This window comes from Ranitomeya imitator, chromosome 1 (assembly GCF_032444005.1).
Source record: "Ranitomeya imitator isolate aRanImi1 chromosome 1, aRanImi1.pri, whole genome shotgun sequence".
NCBI lineage: Eukaryota > Metazoa > Chordata > Amphibia > Anura > Dendrobatidae > Ranitomeya > Ranitomeya imitator.
The window spans coordinates 1028654397-1028674034 of record NC_091282.1 but is presented as its reverse complement, the minus strand read 5'-3'; the positions used below and the strand labels follow the sequence as shown (position 1 = coordinate 1028674034).

The following is a 19638-nucleotide window of genomic DNA, read 5'->3' as shown; positions in this document are numbered from 1 at the left end:
CAAGATTACTAGGCTAGATAACATAGTCCGAGTAAATTGCGAAGAAACTCTTTCGGAGGTCAGGAGGGGCATGGAGCAAATATCAAGCGCGTCTCTCTCGTGGATGGCCCGCATACAAACGGCGAAAATGCTATTCCTCCCCAAAATAATATACCTCTTTCGGTGCCTTCCCCTTTTTATCTCCTCGAAGTTTATTTCGGCTTTTCAATCTTTGATAGACCGATTTATCTGGAATAAGAAGCCCCATAGGGTCAGGCGTCGGATTATGTCCCTTCCGTACTCTGCGGGGGGGTTGGGAGCTCCTGCGGTCCAGGCGTATTACAGGGCGGCGATCCTTGAGCCCCTTAAAATATGGTGGGAGGGGAACTCATGTTTGCCCTGGCTTCTGATTGAATCCCATTTTGCTCCCCAAAACTCGCTTAGATTGCTTTTGGAGCTCCAACTACTTCAAGTTCCTCCTGTGGGCCCCTGTCTCCGTTCTATTAGGAACGCATCTAAACTATGGGCGCTCCTTAGCACTTCTCTCCTAACATTCATGTTTGACTATGTCTCTTTGCAGGCTGTGGAGTGTGCCATTGCCCACATTTCTCTTGCCTCCTGGACGAGGCGTGGGGTGCACCGGGTGGCGGACCTTTTCGGCTCGGACGGTCTCTTGTCGTTTGAGGACCTTGCAGGGAGATTTTCCCTCACTGGGTCTGACTTCTTTCAATACCTGCAGATTCGCAGCTTCCTCAGACCGTGGCGGTCATTCGGTGCACCCCCGCCTCTGACAGAGGACCCGGCCCATAGATTTTTCAGACCATCCAGCATTGTGCCACATGGCATCTCCATAATTTATAAAGCCCTCATTTCATTTGGTTCTACTGACAAACTTCCTTTTATGTCTTCCTGGGAGTCAGCGTTGGGCTTTGAGGCTTCCCTGGAGGATTGGCAATTTGCTATGGTACACCCTTCTAGGTTCTCGTCTTGTTTGGGCCACTTGGAGCAGGTGAAAAAAATTCAGCTCCACTGGTACCTCACCCCCGCCCGATTGGCGAGGGTTTTCCCGGCTACCTCTCCGCGCTGCTGGAAGGGATGTGGCGCCCTTGGGTCCTCCTCTCATGTCTGGTGGTCGTGTCCGCAGGTCCGGGTCTTCTGGCGTGAGGTAGAGACTTTGATTGAGGATCTGATCCGTATGCCCCTTGTTCTGAGTGGCCAACTCGCTGTCCTGGGCATCTCCCTCATCGATCTCCCTGCCCCCCTGCGCCCCATAGTTTCTAATATCCTAGTGGCTGCTAGGCAATGTATCGCGAAGCATTGGAAGACCTCCGTTTCCCCCTCCAGAGCAGAGCTGATCTCCAGGATTGATTTACATTTTTGTTATGAGGTCATAATGGCAGGGGGTCTTTCGAAAAGAGCTAGGGTCCTCTCGTGGTGGGACCCTTGGACGTCCTCGCCATTTGTATCTCAGTCTGCCCTTTCCCTTATTTAAACTGTTTGCTCCTACAATTCTGCTCTTGTTTTTTGGTTTTCTGTTTATTTCTTCTATCCTCTATGTGACACTGTATTTATGTATTTTGTATTGATTACATTGTGGTCCTTAATACGGTATACATTGGATTTTTCCCCTGATCCCCCCTTTCCTCCCCCCCACCTTCCCTTTTCATTCTGATATGTTGTTTATTGTGAAAAATGTTCAATAAATACTGATTGGTTAAAAAAAAAATTAGCATATAGTGTTAAATTTCATTATTTACCATAATGTAATGATTACAATTAAACTTTCATATATTATAGATTCATTATCCACCAACTGAAATTTGTCAGGTCTTTTATTGTTTTAATACTGATGATTTTGGCATACAACTCCTGATAACCCAAAAAACCTGTCTCAATAAATTAGCATATTTCACCCATCCAATCAAATAAGTGTTTTTTAATAACAAAAAAAAAAAAAAAACGAATAGACAGGTCATAACTTTTTGATAGGTAATGGTCCAGTCACTTGACCCCAAACAGATCAGCAGAACGGAGAAGTGCTAGGGTATGTGTCCACGGGCCGGATTACATCCAGATTAGCTGCGGATTGGACGCTGCGTACAACCGCAGCGTTCAACCTGCAGCGTCCAGATGTTACAGCATAGCGGAGGGGATTTTATGAAATCCAGTCACCACTATGCGTGCGAACACGCATCCGGCGGCCCTGCATTTCCGGACATGCGACGCGTCTTTTTAGAACGCAGTGTGTCTGTTTACCTTCCGGCGATGCTCCTTCACAACAAGGTAAATTACAGGGCCCTAATTATGGGGTGCGGCGATTCCGGATGTGTGCAATGAACACATCCGGAATCACTGCACGTACAGAAGCTAGCGGCGCTTTGGGCGGAGCGGGTTTTCCGCTCCATCCAAAGCACCGTCAATCCAGACAGTGGACACATACACTTATGCTTGTTAAAATGTAGCTGCATTAAGCATGTTCAACCTACACTTCATTCATTCCCTATGGAGCTGCCACTCAACCTTTTCCAGCAATCTGATCTGCCGATCGGTATTGGTCCCAGGGCTTGGATTCCCACCGATGAGTAATTAGTCACCTACCCTGGAAAGGTGATAACTTTTTTTTTTTTTTATTAACTGTACAACCCATTTAATCTTGTGATGAGCAGAAGTCATACGAGTCGACCACACAGCCTACACTTGCGAATACAAACTACTACTGATATTTTTTTTTGCTTCTGCCTAAAGTGGTAAATGTTATGTATATTTTTGTTTAAGGCCTCAACTACTGATTCTGTACAGGGGTCTGATGTTTTACCCTTGAAAAAGGTCCCAGCACCAACTAATGAAAAAAGCACCAGGAGGAAATCTGAAGGAGATGATCAGAAAAACAAAGGTTGGTTACTATACTTTTATATTTGACATATTTCCTACAGACATATATGGTGGGTGTCCAGCAATTCGACGTACAACAAATAGCGATAGTCAGAAAATACCTTCTTTAATAAAAAATTGCAGCAATTTGCAATTTCACCTTAACTCTCAAAATGTTAATCTTTTTATAGGGTTTCATCATGGATGGGTAATAGTGTGTTCTATTAGTCGACAATCCCTTTTTTTTTTTTTTTTTTTGAAATGTGTGGGTTTCTCGCTTGAGTTGAGATCATGAATCTGCTACAGGTTGTGAGATTTGGGCTAATATGGGTTTCTAAATATTTTATGTTGGTGTTAATGTGTGGTTTTTTTTACTATTTGTTTTTGGAATATAAAAGTCTGTTTCGTTATCGCTTCTTTGAGGGACACTGGTAACAATGAGGTGTATGCTGCTGTCACTAGGAGGCTGACACTAGGCATAAAAAGTTAGCTTCTCCTCAGCAGTATACACCCACCGAAAGACAAAAATATTGCCAGTTTAAGCTTAGTGTCTGCAGGAGGCAGACCTGGCTATTATGCCAGATCTTTTTTCTTGCAGGTGTCATTGTTGTTTTCCTTTTTGTCTCTTAGGCTACGTTCACATTTGCGTTGTTGGGCGCAGCGTCGGCGATGCAACCAACAACGCATGTACACAACGCATGTACACAACGCAGCGTTTTGCGACGCATGCGTTGTCATAAGATCCTACAGATCAGGAATTTCGGCGCAGGGAAAACGCTACAAGTAGCGTCCTCTGCGCCCTGTCTTGTGCGTCTATATGACGCATGCGTCGTAAAACGCAGTACAACGCATACCGGCGGATGTCCATGCGCCCCCCATGTTAAAAATAGGGGCGCATGACGTATGCGTCGCCGACGCTGCGCCCAACAACGCAAATGTGAACGTAGCCTTAGCTTCAAGGGCAGCAGGGTGTAATTCCTCACTCTGCCTTCCCACTTACGTGCGACCAAAAGAACAGTGTGGCATTCCCATACTGTCCACTCTCGTCTCGCCAGGCAGGACCCTATTTCCTGCCACTTCACTGTGTCCCAGGGTGCTTCATGATGGACGATCCTTGCCTTATTCCCCAACCCAGTCCCCTCCTTGGAGCGGGCCAGGAGGATGACAGTGGTCCCTATCCCAGGTGACCTTCCCCCTTCTTAGGGGTCTACATAGTTCTTTGCACAGTCAAGGACCATGACTGTGCGGGAAGGGAAGACTCCCTATTAATACCAGGAAGCCCCCTTCCTTTTCTCAAGGGGGGCCCTGATGCCATCCTCAAGACTGCGAAGAAGGAATTGGGGTTCGCCTATCAGGTACTGTCCCTCTTCCTTCACAGGCGGGCAGGGTTTATTAGAGATTTTACCGATGCTCTGAGAGGTGCCATTTTCACATTTTCCCACCCAGCCAAGCTTGTAATAGCGCGCTGTTTTTCCTTCTCTGCCCGCCCTTCTTCCCCTCCCGATCTTCGTGCGGCTTCCCTTTGGCGCTTTTTGCTCTTTTCAAATGGTCCAATCAGGGCACGTGTCTCCCATTTCAGCCTTCCAATCAGGGCGCATCTCTTTTCAGCTGTCCCTCCGGCTAGCCATCCAATCATCAGTGAGGCTCGGACACACCCTCTCCTCTCTCCTATTGGCCCCGCCCCTTCCTCATCATGCTGTTCTGTCAGGAGACAGAAAGCTGGACTCAGCAAAGTTTCTTCTGCTGCCGCGCTCTGCTTCTGCCAGGAGCTCTCATTGGCAGGATGCCTGCCACCAGAAAGGTGCTTCCCTCCACAGCACCTGGCTCCAGTCAGCATTCAGCCACAGCTACTTCCCTGCAGATCACCTGCTCAGTGCTGTCCAGGGATCACCACTCTTCTTGGAAGGCGCTGTCCGGGCTACTTCTTTTCTGGCTAGGCTCCCTCTTCAGCAGTATTCCCCAAGCCTGCACATATGCCCAGACCTGGGGAGTCTTTCCCGTGGCCCACAGGTCACGCCAATCCTGCACTCCCTCCACATCCTGGCATCATAGTAACCCCCCACTGCCTGAGGAGTGTCCACCCCCCCCCTCCCAAATCGCATGCACCCAATCACCACCCACGAAATGGCTGATCAAGAGTTAGTTCTAAGTAGCAGACATATTCAAGCTCCTCGTCCAGCTCTCCATCCCCTTCCTTATCCTCCAGGATAAACTCGATAGCCCATGCCTCCTCTCCTGAGTTGTCTCTGGGGTCTGACTCTGAATCCACTTCAGATTCCAAGCACGACAAGCACCAGACCACCAAGATCCATGATATGGTGGATAGCCTTACATCTGCAGTTAATCAAACCCTTAATGTTAAGGAAGATGAGGGTTCTCCTCAGGATCACTCCATCACCTTTCAGACAGTGAAACGCCCTTCCGGGGTGTTTTCCAATCATCGAGTTTGGAGGGATATTTTCTGAGACACTGGGAACATCCAGAGAAATGGTTCTCAGGTAAAACACAGATGGATATTCTATATCTTTTTCACAACGATCCTGTCAGTAAGTAGTCTGAGTCACCGGCTGTTGATCAGCCTGTCTCTCAAATGTCCACCGAGACGGTTTTGTCCTTTTCCGATAGCTCATCCCTTCAGGATTCCACTGACAGACAAGCTGAGGCTTTAGCCAAATCTGCCTAGGCTGCTGGCACATCCCTCTCCCCTGCATTTGCTTCCGTGTGGGTGGCCAAATCGTTCTGGAACGCGGATTCAGCCTCCAAGAAGTGTCTGTTAATCTTCCCTTTTAGGGGGAGAGACTCTTCGGCAGCAAACTAGATCACAGATAATTTCTGACGCTACAGGGGGTAAGAGCGCCTTCCTTCCACAACCCAAGCGCCCTTTTCCAAGAAGACGTTCTCTTCAATCTCTTTCAAAATTTCTTCTCCTCAGGGTACTCTTCCCAGCAGGACTGTCCGCCCAGCGGGAGAGAAGCAAGCCATCATTTAAGTCAGTCCCTAGCTGGCATCCCAGGGTTCGTCCCTCTATGTCTTCCGGGTCCCGATCCAATAGATTTTTCTTCAGCATGACAGGTCATCCCCACCTGGGACTCCTCCCAGGGTGGGTGGCCGTCTTCTTTTCTTTGGGGACGCATGGCTGTCGGTAGTCGACGAACATCTGGGTCAGAGAAATAGTGACTTTCAGCTACAAGAGTTTTCATCTCCCCTGGGAACTGGTTCTTCATGTCCCACCTGCAAAGACTTACAGCTTAGGTCCCAGGTTTCTTTCAAGCCATTTCCTCTCCGAGCTTGAGTCGTCCCCAAGAACGTTTTTTCGGTTTCTATTCTAATCTTTTCGCTGTCCCAAAGAAGGACAGCTCCCTCCGCCCAATCCTGGACCTCAAGTGTCTGAACTGACGTGTGCATCTTTGCAATTTCCGAATCATAATCCCTTCTATGGAACCTGAGTAGTTTCTCTGCTCGCCGGACATTCAGGATGCGTACGTCCACTTCCCCATGTGTGTGCCGCATGAGAGATTTCTCAGATACATTAATTGTGAAAGTCATTATCAATTTACTGCTCTCCCTTTCGGCCTACCCTCTGCCCCCAGCGTGTTCACAAAGGTGATGGCATCCTTCATGGCCATTCTGCTCTCCAGGTGGATTGTCATCATCCCTTACCTGGACTTACCTTATCTTAATCAATGGGCCGTCTTTGCGAGACTGTTGGCAGAGTGTTCAGATTATCGTAGACATTCTGCCCCGGCTCGGATGGATAGTCAACAAGATGAAGTCTTCGTTGAATCCGACGCAACACATTACTTTCCCGGGGATGTGATTTGATACCGTCCATGCCAAAGTCTTTCTCCCGGAAGAGAAAATCGCTGCTCTCCACCTGGGAGTCTGCTATCTAGACGCCCATCCTCTCACTCCCTCTGCCTCTGCATGAGCATGCCTGGGGAAGATGGTCATGGCCATGGAGGCCTTGCCCGTTGCTCAATTCCACAACCGTCCACTTCAGCTGGCCCTCTTATCAACATAATGACAAGGAGTCTCCTTGGATCATCCCATTATACTGCCCCCTCGTGTACATCAGTCATTAACATGGTGGACCCTCTACTCATTTCTTCGTCCTGGGAGATCCTTTCTCCCTCTCCATTGGAAGGTTGTCACAACCGACGCAAGTTTTTTCGGTTGGGGAGCAGTCTTTCTGCATCACACAGCCCAGGGCCTCTGGAACTCTCGAGAGGTTACCCTGCCAATCAATCTCCTGGAGATTAGGGCAATCTACCTCTCCCTTCTTCACTGACAGGACCTCTTTGCGTGACATCCAGTTTGCATTCAGTCGTACAACGTCACGGCCGTGGCGTACATAAACCACCAGGATGGAACACGCAGCAGTTTTGTTCTGGCGGAGGTATCCAGGATCTTAATCTGGGCATACGGTCATGTAACAGCAATCTCGGCGGTTCACATTCCAGGAGTAGAGAACTGGGCCGTCGACTTTCTATGTTGCCAGTCTCTCGCCTCGCGCGAGTAATTGCTCAATTCAAGTGTTCAACCAGATCTGTCAGAAGTGGGGCACCCCCGACGTGGATCTAATGGTGTCTCGGATGAACTAAGGTGCCGCACTTTGTGGCCAGGATCCTCTGAAGATCGGTGATGACGCCCTGGTCCTATTTTGGTCTCCCTTTCGCCTTCCATATATCTTGCTGCGCCTCCCTTTAAGAGTTGTCAAGAAGATCAAGTCAAAGGGAGGACCCATAATTCTGGTGGCTCCAGAGTGGCCCAAACAGACCTGGTATGCAGAGCTAATAAACATGCTCACAGACAACCTCTTGGAAACTTCCCGACCGTTTGGACTTCCTTTCACAGGGTCCCCTCTTCCACCAGAATTCTCATTCATTGAGCTAAATGGCATGCACGTTGAGGCCGCCATTCTGGAGGAAGCAGGGTTTTCATCTCAGGTCGGATAGACCATGATTAGTGCGAGAGCCTGCGTCTTCTTGTATTTTTCATAGGACCTGGAGGGCCTATTTCTGCTGGTTTGAAGACAATCAGTCTTCCCCCATGTCCTTTTCACTATCAGCCATTCTGGCTTTTCTTTGGTCTGGCCTCGACTCTAAGCTTTCCTTTAGCAGGGTCAAGTTTCCACCCTCTCAATTCTGTCTCAGAAGGATTTGGCGTGTCAACCCCAGGTTAAAACCTTCCTCAAGAGTGTTGCTCATCTGGTTTCACCTCATCAGCCTCCGATAGATCCATGGGACCTTAACTTGGTCCTATTCGTCCTTCAGCACACTCCGTTCAAGCCCGTTCAGGACATTGCAAGTCCCTTCTTTCTGGAAGGTTGCTTTCTTGGTGGCTATCACGTCTATCAGTTGAGTTTTGGAACTGGCGGCTCTTTCCTGTCATTTTCTTTTTCTCATTATTCATCAGGACAAGGTCGTTCTCAGACCGGTTCCTTCTGAAAGTAGGTTCCTTTTTCCACATCAATGAGGATATTATTCTGCCTTCCCTTTGCACTTTTCCAGTTCATCTCCTGGAAGGGTCTCTCCACAAGCTGGATCTGGTCAGAGCACTTTGCTTCTTCCTCTCCCTTTCGGTGCGCTGACTCTGTCATTCCTGAGGGACGTTGTAAGGGTCTTCAGGTTCTAAATTACCATCGCTCACTGGATTCGTTCTGCAGTCTTGGCGGCATATCAAGGCAAGGACAGACCACCCCTTCCGAGCCGAAGGGCTCACTCCACCTGAGCGGTGGGGGCCTCCTGGGCCTTTCATCACCAGGTCTCTGCATGTCAAGTTTGCAAGTCAGCCACCTGGTCTTCACTTCACACTTTTGCAAGGTTTTACCAAATTCATACTTCCCAGGCAGATGCCAGCCTGGGAAGAAGGGTTTTGCAGATGGCGATCGTCCGATCTGAGTTTTCGAATTTATTGTATTCACTGCCTTGGGACTGGTTTGGGACATCCAATGGTCAACTGTCCCCCAATGAATTGATAAAGAAAGATGGATTTTTGGTACTCACCATTAAATTTTTCTTGGAGCCTTTTTTTTGGGAGGCACAGCACCCTCCCTGTTTTGTGCCTATGTTGGGCCTAGTGGTTTGATCTTTTGGTTTCTATGGTTGCTTTTCCTCCTGTTTTGTCACTTGCTTCAATTCTATTATTTAAGCAATTTTCATAATTTGGATACAAATGGAAGATTACCTGTTGTATTTAAAAGGAACCAATAAATAGTTTGGTTTCCACTAGTCATTAGTTACGGTAACTACTGCCATCTCTAAATCCACTACAATAACATGTTTAAAAGATGTCCAAGTATGTTGCTGAAGACACTCAACGCCCGAGCATGCTCGGATAAGACCTTACCAGAGCACGTTCACTCATCACTAGTGTTTAGGTTTCTGACAAGCTGAACTACCAGATGACCCTTTACATGTAATTTGCTAGTCCTTAAAGTTTTGTATAAGTTATAGGTCACACACACTCGTGTGGCCATATTTCTAAGTATATTTAATCCTTTTTTTATTGATAGATCAGGCGAAACACGGCAATACCAAATGTGTATGTTTGATTTATTTTATTTTATTTTGAAAGGGGAGTGATTTGAACTTTTATATAAATTTTTTATATACCGTATATACTCGAGTATAAGCCGACCCGAGTATAAGCCGACCCCCCTAATTTTGCCACAAAAAACTGGGAAAACTTATTGACTCGAGTATAAGCCTAGGGTTGAAATGCAGCATTTACCGGTGAATTTCAAAAATAAAAATAGATCATTATTTCCCCATAGCTGTGCCATGTAGTGCTCTGCACCATTCATATTGCCCCATAGATGCTGCACAGATGCCCCATATAGTGCTGTGTGCCGTTCATACTGCCCCATAGATGCTGCACAGATGCCCCATATAGTGCTGTGTGCCGTTCATACTGCCCCATAGATGCTGCACAGATGCCCCATATAGTGCTGTGTGCCGTTCATACTGCCCCATAGATGCTGCACAGATGCCTCATATAGTGCTGTGTGCCGTTCATATTGCCCCATAGATGCTGATGCTGCACAGATGCCCCATATAGTGCTGTGTGCCGTTCATACTGCCCCATAGATGCTGCACAGATGCCCCATATAGTGCTGTGTGCCGTTCATATTGCCCCATAGATGCTGATGCTGCACAGATGCCCCATATAGTGCTGTGTGCCGTTCATATTGCCCCATAGATGCTGATGCTGCACAGATGCCCCATATAGTGCTGTGTGCCGTTCATATTGCCCCATAGATGCTGCACAGATGCCCCATATAGTGCTGTGTGCCGTTCATATTGCCCCATAGATGCTGCACAGATGCCCCATATAGTGCTGTGTGCCGTTCATATTGCCCCATAGATGCTGCACAGATGCCCCATATAGTGCTGTGTGCCGTTCATATTGCCCCATAGATGCTGCACAGATGCCCCATATAGTGCTGTGTGCCGTTCATATTGCCCCATAGATGCTGCACAGATGCCCCATATAGTGCTGTGTGCCGTTCATACTGCCCCATAGATGCTGCACAGATGCCCCATATAGTGCTGTGTGCCGTTCATATTGCCCCATAGATGCTGATGCTGCACAGATGCCCCATATAGTGCTGTGTGCCGTTCATATTGCCCCATAGATGCTGCACAGATGCCCCATATAGTGCTGTGTGCCGTTCATACTGCCCCATAGATGCTGCACATAAATCTGTGCCATGGCCGCTGCTGCTGCTGCAATAAAAAAAAAAAAAAAACCACATACTCACCTCTCTTGATTGCAGCTCCCAGCGTCCGGTCCCGGCGCCTCCATCTTCCCGGCGTCTCTGCTCTGACTGATCAGGCAGAGGGCGCCGCGCACAGTATACGCGTCATCGCGCCCTCTGCCTGAACAGTCAGAGCGCAGACGCCGGGAAGATGGAGGCGCCGGGAAGATGGAGCGGGAGTGATTTGAACTTTTATATAAATTTTTTATATACCGTATATACTCGAGTATAAGCCGACCCGAGTATAAGCCGACCCCCCTAATTTTGCCACAAAAAACTGGGAAAACTTATTGACTCGAGTATAAGCCTAGGGTTGAAATGCAGCATTTACCGGTGAATTTCAAAAATAAAAATAGATCATTATTTCCCCATAGCTGTGCCATGTAGTGCTCTGCACCATTCATATTGCCCCATAGATGCTGCACAGATGCCCCATATAGTGCTGTGTGCCGTTCATACTGCCCCATAGATGCTGCACAGATGCCCCATATAGTGCTGTGTGCCGTTCATACTGCCCCATAGATGCTGCACAGATGCCCCATATAGTGCTGTGTGCCGTTCATACTGCCCCATAGATGCTGCACAGATGCCTCATATAGTGCTGTGTGCCGTTCATATTGCCCCATAGATGCTGATGCTGCACAGATGCCCCATATAGTGCTGTGTGCCGTTCATACTGCCCCATAGATGCTGCACATAAATCTGTGCCATGGCCGCTGCTGCTGCTGCAATAAAAAAAAACAAAAAACCACATACTCACCTCTCTTGATTGCAGCTCCCAGCGTCCGGTCCCGGCGCCTCCATCTTCCCGGCGTCTCTGCTCTGACTGATCAGGCAGAGGGCGCCGCGCACAGTATACGCGTCATCGCGCCCTCTGCCTGAACAGTCAGAGCGCAGACGCCGGGAAGATGGAGGCGCCGGGAAGATGGAGCGACGTCCGGCGGCTGGAACGTGGACAGGTAAATATAACATACTCACCTAGTCCCAGCGATCCTCGCGCTGTCCCTGCCTTCCTCCCCGTCTTCTGTGCTGCAGCTTCTTTCTCTATCAGCGGTCACCGGCAGCGCTGATTAGAGAAATGAATAGGCGGCTCCACCCCTATGGGAGGTGGAGCCGCCTATTCATATCTCTAATGAGCGGTCCCACGTGACCGCTGAAGAGGGGAAGAAGCTGCAGCACAGAAGACGGGGAGGAAGGCAGGGACCGCGCGAGGATCGCTGGGACTAGGTAAGTATGCCTCAGCGCCCTCACCCCCTCACCCGCCGACCCCACCGCTACCGTGACTCGAGTATAAGCCGAGAGAAGCACTTTCAGCCCAAAAATTTGGGCTGAAAAGCTCGGCTTATACTCGAGTATATACGGTATGTATTTTTAAAAACCTTTTTTTTTCCTTTGGAGACTATTGAAGCATGTCAATGGGAGACTAGAAGCTGACACAACCCGATCGGCTCTGCTACATAGAGGTGATGATCAGATTGCCTCTATATAGCAAAATTACTTGCTTGTTATGAGCGCCGACCACTGGGTGGCGCTCACAGCAAGCCGGCACTGACGACCATAGAGGTCTCCAGGAGACGGGGGTCACCAGTTTATGGATTTCCGGCGCTATTGCCGGAAGCGCTTGTTAAATGCCACGGTCAGAGTTTGACAGCGGCATTTAACTGGTTAATAGCCGTGGGTGGATTGCGATTCCACCCCTTGGCTATTGCAGGCACATGTCAGCTGTTTAAAACAGCTGACATGTCCCGGGAAAGATATGGACTCACCGCCGAAGCCCACATCAAAGGGAGGGGAGTACGACATCAAATGTACGCCCAATGTCGGAAAGGGGTTAAAATGGACCGATTCCTAAAATGTATAATGAATTGGGTACAGTAGTACAATGCAGGATGTGCTGTAAATTTTTTCAGATGAATCTGGGAAAGTTTTAAAATTTCCTATAAACGTCTGTTCTGTTCCTGATGTAAGGATGAGATGAATCTGTGCTGCACTTTATGTACATGCTCAGTAGTGAGGCAGTGCTGTAGGGTCGGAGTCGGGAAAATTGAGGAATCAGAGTTAAAGTCGGGTTTGGCTTGCCCGACTCCAGCCCTGCTTCAAATTGAGTATTTTTAAGAATGCACGATCACAATAATCTTTCCTTGTAAATTCTCTTTTAGATTGTGTTCTAAAACTGCTATTAACCTACTGTGTGTACGTGTCATTTTGTAATATATGTAATTTTCTTTTGTTAAGCCTCCAAACTGGAACAGCCCCCAAAAGTGATCGAGCAGCAATTAAGTGAGGTAAGTACTAAATTAACTTAACTTTTTTTTTTGGGTGCTACCCTGTCAATAACCACTTTTGGCTTCACAATACGGTGTTGCTTCCTAAATTCCTATGAAAGATAATCTACTCTTCATGTGAATACCAGGGTACCATCAATAAGTGCAGGCCTCTATTCACTTTAAATGAATATCAGCAGAACCGTCGATGCCAGGCTGCAGTTTTCTCCTAGCTCCATGCTTGAAAACACAAGATCCCTCGACTGTATGGGGAGTCTGGAGAGAGAGCCAAACAAACTAATGGCCAACAACCATCTTACGTGTATGGCCAGCTTAAGAGTTTTTCCTGATTAATTCTTAGTATGCAAAGCGATTTTTTTCCACAACTGTGTGCACATTTCCCAATTATAGAAAAAAATGGTGGAAATCCTAAAGAAGTCACCACACAGATGACATACTGCCAATCTAAAGGCTAGATAAATGTGTCCCACACGTTAACCAAGTAGATATGACTCGCTGACTATAGTGGTAGAGAATAGCATCACCTAGAACTAACAGCTACCCATCATGTGGCGCAGTTATTCGTCACATGTCTGATCCATAATGAGCTGAGCCCGTTCTGCACAGGGCAGGTTCCAAAAATATATTTAGGTGGCGTGATCACAGATCATCATTTCTACTGTATACTGCAATACTGAAATATTACAGTATAAGTACAAGTGGTAAAATGAGTGCAAGTTTGTGTTCCCTAGGCAGACTGAAAAATAATGTAAAAATGGGTAAAAAACTGTTACACATTTTATTTCTTAAATATATTTAAATCGACCCACATTTTCCAGGTTTCAAAATTAGGAAACAGAAGAATACCACTTAACTTTTTTTATATATGTGAAACCTATGGAAATATAAAATGAATTAAATCACAATGTAATCTCCATCTCCATAAAGTGCATATATTTGCTGCTGCAGTGAGGCCTGTTATTAGAAGAATAAAAGTAAGCGGGGAGGCTAGGTGTCAGGATGTGGTTATTATAGATTATTATTATTATAATATTCGGCAACATTGTAAAGTGCAAATTATAATCTTGTTTACTTATTGCTGATTTTTAATTGACAGGAAATCATAAAGCCATTTACTACCTCTGAATCTGATGTTTTACATGATGACACCGTTCTTCCAACCCCTGCTGAGCAGCAGATGCCCACCGCAGTGCCTTCTGAACCCACCGTGGTCCCGCCTTGGTCAGGTTTGTCTGTTTGTTTATTTCTTGCTCTCACATAAATGTAGCTGTAAAAGACTAGCACTCCGTGAAATAGGGAGATGGATGATGCATCATGGAAACATGCAGGACCTATAAGGAGATCCCTTACAAGGATCCACAAGAGTATGGTGATCACTGCAAACTGTGTGGTCTGTATCCCTGGAGATAGAGGTGTCTTATCGACTCCACTGATGTTACCAAGCAGAATAAATCAGACCTTGTGGGTTACATAAAATACAGATATAATAGACCTGTGCACTTGTGTATGTGACAGTCAAGAAGAGCAGGTGCTACAATCATGTGGAAAGTAAGGTGGCTCTCCTCATGGCTTACTATTGATTTGATGCATATAAATATTGTTCATTGTTCATGTTTTTCATATTACATGATCATAACAATCCAAAAATCAATAGTAGCTGATGCATCTGCCTTACATTTTTTCAGGGCTTTCAGTGGAGATGCCTACTTCACCCAGAGCTGAATCAGAATCTATATTACAACCTCAGGTGAATTCAGCCCAGTTCTCACCACTTCCAGTTTCAATTCCAGCAGTTTCCCAGCCTTTACTGCCTATGCCACAGACATTGAGTGCTTACCAAGATCCCCTGTATCCTGGATTTCCAGTAAATGAGAAGGGCGAGCGAGCCACTGCTCCTCCTCCCTATTCTCTGTGTAAGAACGGAGATGACCTTCCTACTGGTAAGTCACACTAAGGTGGACTCTTGTCTTTCAGATGTAACTGTTGTCAAGTGTATTAAAGACATTAATTTTTTTTTTTCAGATAAAAGCATCCTGCATTTCTTTTACAACCTCGGCATAAAGGTTAGTATTCAGATATGTAAAAGATGCTCGATCATTATATTTGTATATCTATGGACTTGTTATTCTGTGCCTCTCCTTTTCACGTCGAGAGGTAAGTGCCTATACTGATGTGGCACAAATGCTACTTACCAAATATTAGCAGACCTGTCAACACCACGATAGCATGTCAGCTGAACACGTTCCTTAGTGCAGAAGTGAAGGACGCTGCATAACCCCTTTAACAAGATTTCGTATTACCTTTTAGTTAGTTTTATTTATTTTTTATAGTTTTATTTATTTTTTATAGTTTTAATGTTGTGACTTGTTTCTGATTGAACTACAGTAACTAGACTTTCTCTTCATTAATTTCTCCACAGGCTTATACATGTCCAATGTGGCCCCCACATTTATACCTGCATCCCCTTCATCAAGCCTATTTAAATATTTGCAGGATGTATCCAAATGTTCATGTTTACCCACAAAGCCATTGGGTACAGGAAGCTGCTGTAAACCAAAGCGAAGTAGATCCTTCATGCTTTGCTCATCAGAGTATGGTGGGGAATGAGAGTGAACTGCCTACAAGTTTATGTCCCCCAGTGGTTCAGCCCTCGCCTGTCCAAATCCCAATAATTGGTGAGGAAATGTCTCCACAACTTGGTTCTTCAGAAGAAAAGTGCCAGTTTCAGGCACAAGGTAGTGAATTTGAAGACCAGCTATCAAACAAGGCAATGCTTCCTCAACCTCCTTTCGGACAGGGCTCATATATGGGACCTCTTCCAATAGCATCTCCATTTTTCCCACATGTTTGGTATGGATATCCATATCAAGGGTTCATTGAAAACCCTATGGTACGACATAATGTTTATATTAACCCTCAGGATTCAAGTTTGTCTGAAAACATTTCAGCAGTGACTGTCTTGGAAAATAACACAGTTCAAACAGCAATAAATCAGTCCCAGCATTTTGTGAGCGAACCAGTTGGGCCTCTGTTGCCTGCTGCTGATGCCAGAGAGTTTGTGTCGAATACCACTGTAGTCCCAGAGGAACCAACTTCAGATATGGCCAGAAAGGAGAAGCATAAGCCTCCAGCTAATGTGACTGATGTTCACGTGGTCTTTCCTGAAATACCAGATGGCAAAGCATCCATCGAGAATGAAGCTGCTTCAGTACCACCAGTAATGGCCCAGATAACTCCACCTGTGGATAGGTCACTTAGAGCTAGGGAAGAGAGCTCAGAGGATGAGCGAGAAGTATCTAACATGCTGAGTAGTGGAAGATCCAAAAACTTTTACAATCAGACATATGGGAGTAGGAGGCCTCGAAACGACCGGTATTATCAAACCAACAGAGGGGGCTACCAGTATGCCAGAACTGATGAGGGCTGGAGGGGACAAAGAGGCAGAGAAGATAGCTATTACAGAAATTTTCGAGGCCGGCCAAATCGAAGGCGGCAATTTGTGGATTCTTCTAAACCGCAACATGAGTAGAAGTTGATAACTGATCACAGTTAAGAGTGTTTGTATGTTTTTCTTCATATTTATTTGGACAATACATAGTTAAGATAAAACGAGAATCATATATTCTTAAAATACAAGTTCGGAAATGGGGGGGAAAGGGCAATGCAGTCAATAAATTTGTATTTTTTTTTTATTTTTGTTTTTTTACTTCAGCTTCATTTATACCACTTGGGTTTCTTAATATTCTTGTTCTAATGATGAAATAGATTGATAGTGGGAATAGCTAAAGATACAGTGATGTGGTAGTAATTTCTTACCACCAGAGTAGTTACATGTAGTGAGTAGAGGACTGATTGGACAACCTGATCTCCAGTTTCTCAGCACTTATTAGACTTGCAGTGATATTAGATTGTCATGCTACGTTTGAACTTGGCTGTTTGTATAAATGCCTTATTGTTTTTTTTTTTTAAACTACCAATCAGTTGGGGATTTTTTTTTTTTTTTTTTAAAGGTTGTTGCTTCTGATTGTGCTTCCATTCCAAAGGCCTTTCAACTTAAACTCCACAGAGGAGAAACTTGAATGTAGTTACTTATGGTGATGTGCTGTAAATTGCAGACTGTAAAACCACTTCACTCTTTGAGGGGAGCAATGTCTATGCGGCAACTAAAAATGGAAATAATTAAGGTTTTGGTTTTTTTTGTCAAAGATCCTCCGTCCCATCTTAAATTCTAACTTTTATTCAACAGTTCTTTGTTTAAAGCTTGGTTAGTAGGATGACCTGATGCCATTTGTGATGCAGAGTTGTGCACCAGAGATAATATTTCAGTAGAGGGGCGTAAAGCTGCTATCGATAAACTAAAGGCAGCCATACACATTAGCTGTTGGTCAGTTGAACCTGTAGATGTTGGAGTGACCGGCCCACCATCTTGTGTATGGGGGTTTCCTGCCTCAGCTTATGACAGATGTCAACTGGAAAGGAAGATTGGGAAGGTTTGATTTTAGCATGTCCAATGTTTTGTCATTACTGGAATGAGCCCCCAAAGGGGGAGTCCGGAAATTGCTTACTCCAATTTAAGACCACATGAGGAGCATGCTTGTCAGTCCTCTGGAATCTTAAACGCTAACATCTCTCCTTGTGGAGACTGACATGCCAGTGTAAGGAGACTTGTAGGCCATGCAATGCTCCTCTAGGAAATGAACAAGGCAATTTGCATAGTCCTCAGGAAGTAACTGTTGACAGCTGGAGGAGTTCAACTGACTGCTATTTTTGAGGTGTGGCTACTAGTGATGAGCGGGTGTACTCGTTGCTCGGGTTTTCCCAAGCACACTCGGGTGACCTCCGAGTATTTATGACTGCTTGGAGATTAAGTTTTCATCGCCTCAGCAGCATGATTTACAGCTTTTAGCCAGCTTGATTACATGTGGGGAATACCTAGCAACCAGGCAACCCCCACATGTACTCAGCCTTGCTAATAGCTGTAAATAATTCAGGTGCCACAATGAAAACTAAATCTCCGGGCAATAACAAATACTCGGAGATCACCCGAGCGTGCTCGGGAAAACCTGAGCAACGAGTACACTCGCTCATCACTAATGGCGACCTTAAAGGCTACGTGTAACTTTTTTTCAATTTTAGGTGAAATACATTGTTAGAAAATTAATTGTTTTGTTTAAAAAATGTTCAACTATTTTTCTACAGCCTAAAAATATTCCCATACATTGCAGGCTGCTCAGTCACTGTCAATCTCTCAGATCTCTATTGGTCTGTAAACACTCTCATCTCTGTCCTCCTGTCTCTCGTTTCTGTCTTTCTTCTTTCTCTTCTCTCCCTAAGACAAATATAAGCTGACATGTATAAAACCAAATAAAATGTAACTTAAATCAAAAAGAACAAATTCATAAGCAGCGAGAACAGAGAGAGCAGTTATAGTACAAGCGATCAGAGAGCTCATATGAAAAAATTAACACTGATTGGGACTGCACAATCTAATGAATACAGGAGACCAACTGTTGAATTTATTTTTTTTTTCATAAAACCCCATTATGAAAATTAGTTTTAGCCAAAATTACAGGAATTGCAGTAAAAAAAAACACATCTGTATATTATATTTTTTTTTAAATTCCCTCAAAGTACATGGCCTTTTAAGGCTTCAAGTTAAAGAATTATGGGCTTGAGTTCAGACAGAAAACTTGTGAAAGCAAACATTTATGCTCTATTTTGCACTGACATATCGAAAAGACGTGTAAGCACATTGAATAGTTTATCTTTAAATCTGTCTATGAAACTACAATGTTCTTTTTGCTTAATGGTCTAGATTATTTTTAAATATTCATTGAGTTTAACGGACATTTTTGTTATGCAGAAATATTTAATGTTCTCATTTATTACTCTTTTAGAGTTTTTTGTGGTCTTTTTTTTTAAAGCTTGTGGTGGACTTGAATGTTTTCTTGCAAATGATTTGTAATTGATGCTTGTTTCTGGGGACATTTTCTCTGAAGCATATATGCTATTGTATTTCTTTCTGTGTGATGTGTGCTATAGAAACAGCTTTTGCTGTCATCATGTTTACATGTTAAGTTTGTTGGTTTTTATTTACTACATAAATCCAGAATTAAAGGATTAAGTGCTACTGACTCCTTGGTATGAATAAGTTTTTATTTCTGTGTTTATAAAAAAATCCTTTTCTTGTGTCTATACATTGTTTAAATATATTTAATAAAGATATTTACTGTAAAAGGGTGGATATTTTCCAGCCAAAATATTAAAGGGGGGGACTTTCTACACCTCTGTTGAGGTCTGCTATTAATGTTGAACTTGTTCAACTTGTATAATTAAGATCAAACTTAGTAATGCCTTAACGTTATCTGTTCAATAAAGAATATTTATCAAACACAAGTCTACAGTCTATTACAAAACAATATCACACATTCAAGCCCAAAATTATCTAATACACCACCCATGTTGCCTAATTGGCAGCCCATCCGGCTTTACTATCCATAAATCAAGATGTTAATAACAGTGCAGATATAAATATCAAGGGTATGCAGGGACTAGTAAGTAAGTGGATACTCGGCAAATGTGCTCATCCTGGTGCCAACATGGAGTGAGAGAGAGAGATCACATGTCTGTCTCGGATATTTACGTCCAGTTTCCGGTGTGGGGGAAAGATGGCACTAGTCTAATATATTTTTCTTCACCCACTGGCTAAGCTTCATCTCCCGCAACCACCCATCCTGTTTAAAG

General features: G+C 44.9%; 1 protein-coding gene across 1 annotated transcript in view; it reads left to right on the top strand.

Annotated features, from left to right (window-relative positions):
- The window catches only part of OTUD4 (OTU deubiquitinase 4), a 104924-nt gene extending 85634 nt beyond the window's left edge, over positions 1 to 19290 (top strand). The window contains exons 15-20 of the mRNA XM_069744023.1: positions 2755 to 2872; positions 12845 to 12894; positions 13991 to 14120; positions 14580 to 14834; positions 14917 to 14957; positions 15314 to 19290. Coding sequence (XP_069600124.1) covers positions 2755 to 2872; positions 12845 to 12894; positions 13991 to 14120; positions 14580 to 14834; positions 14917 to 14957; positions 15314 to 16423 — 1704 coding nt within the window. The 3' untranslated portion in view covers positions 16424 to 19290. The remainder of the gene's footprint in view (positions 1 to 2754; positions 2873 to 12844; positions 12895 to 13990; positions 14121 to 14579; positions 14835 to 14916; positions 14958 to 15313) is intronic.
- Positions 19291 to 19638: the final 348 nt, after the last annotated feature.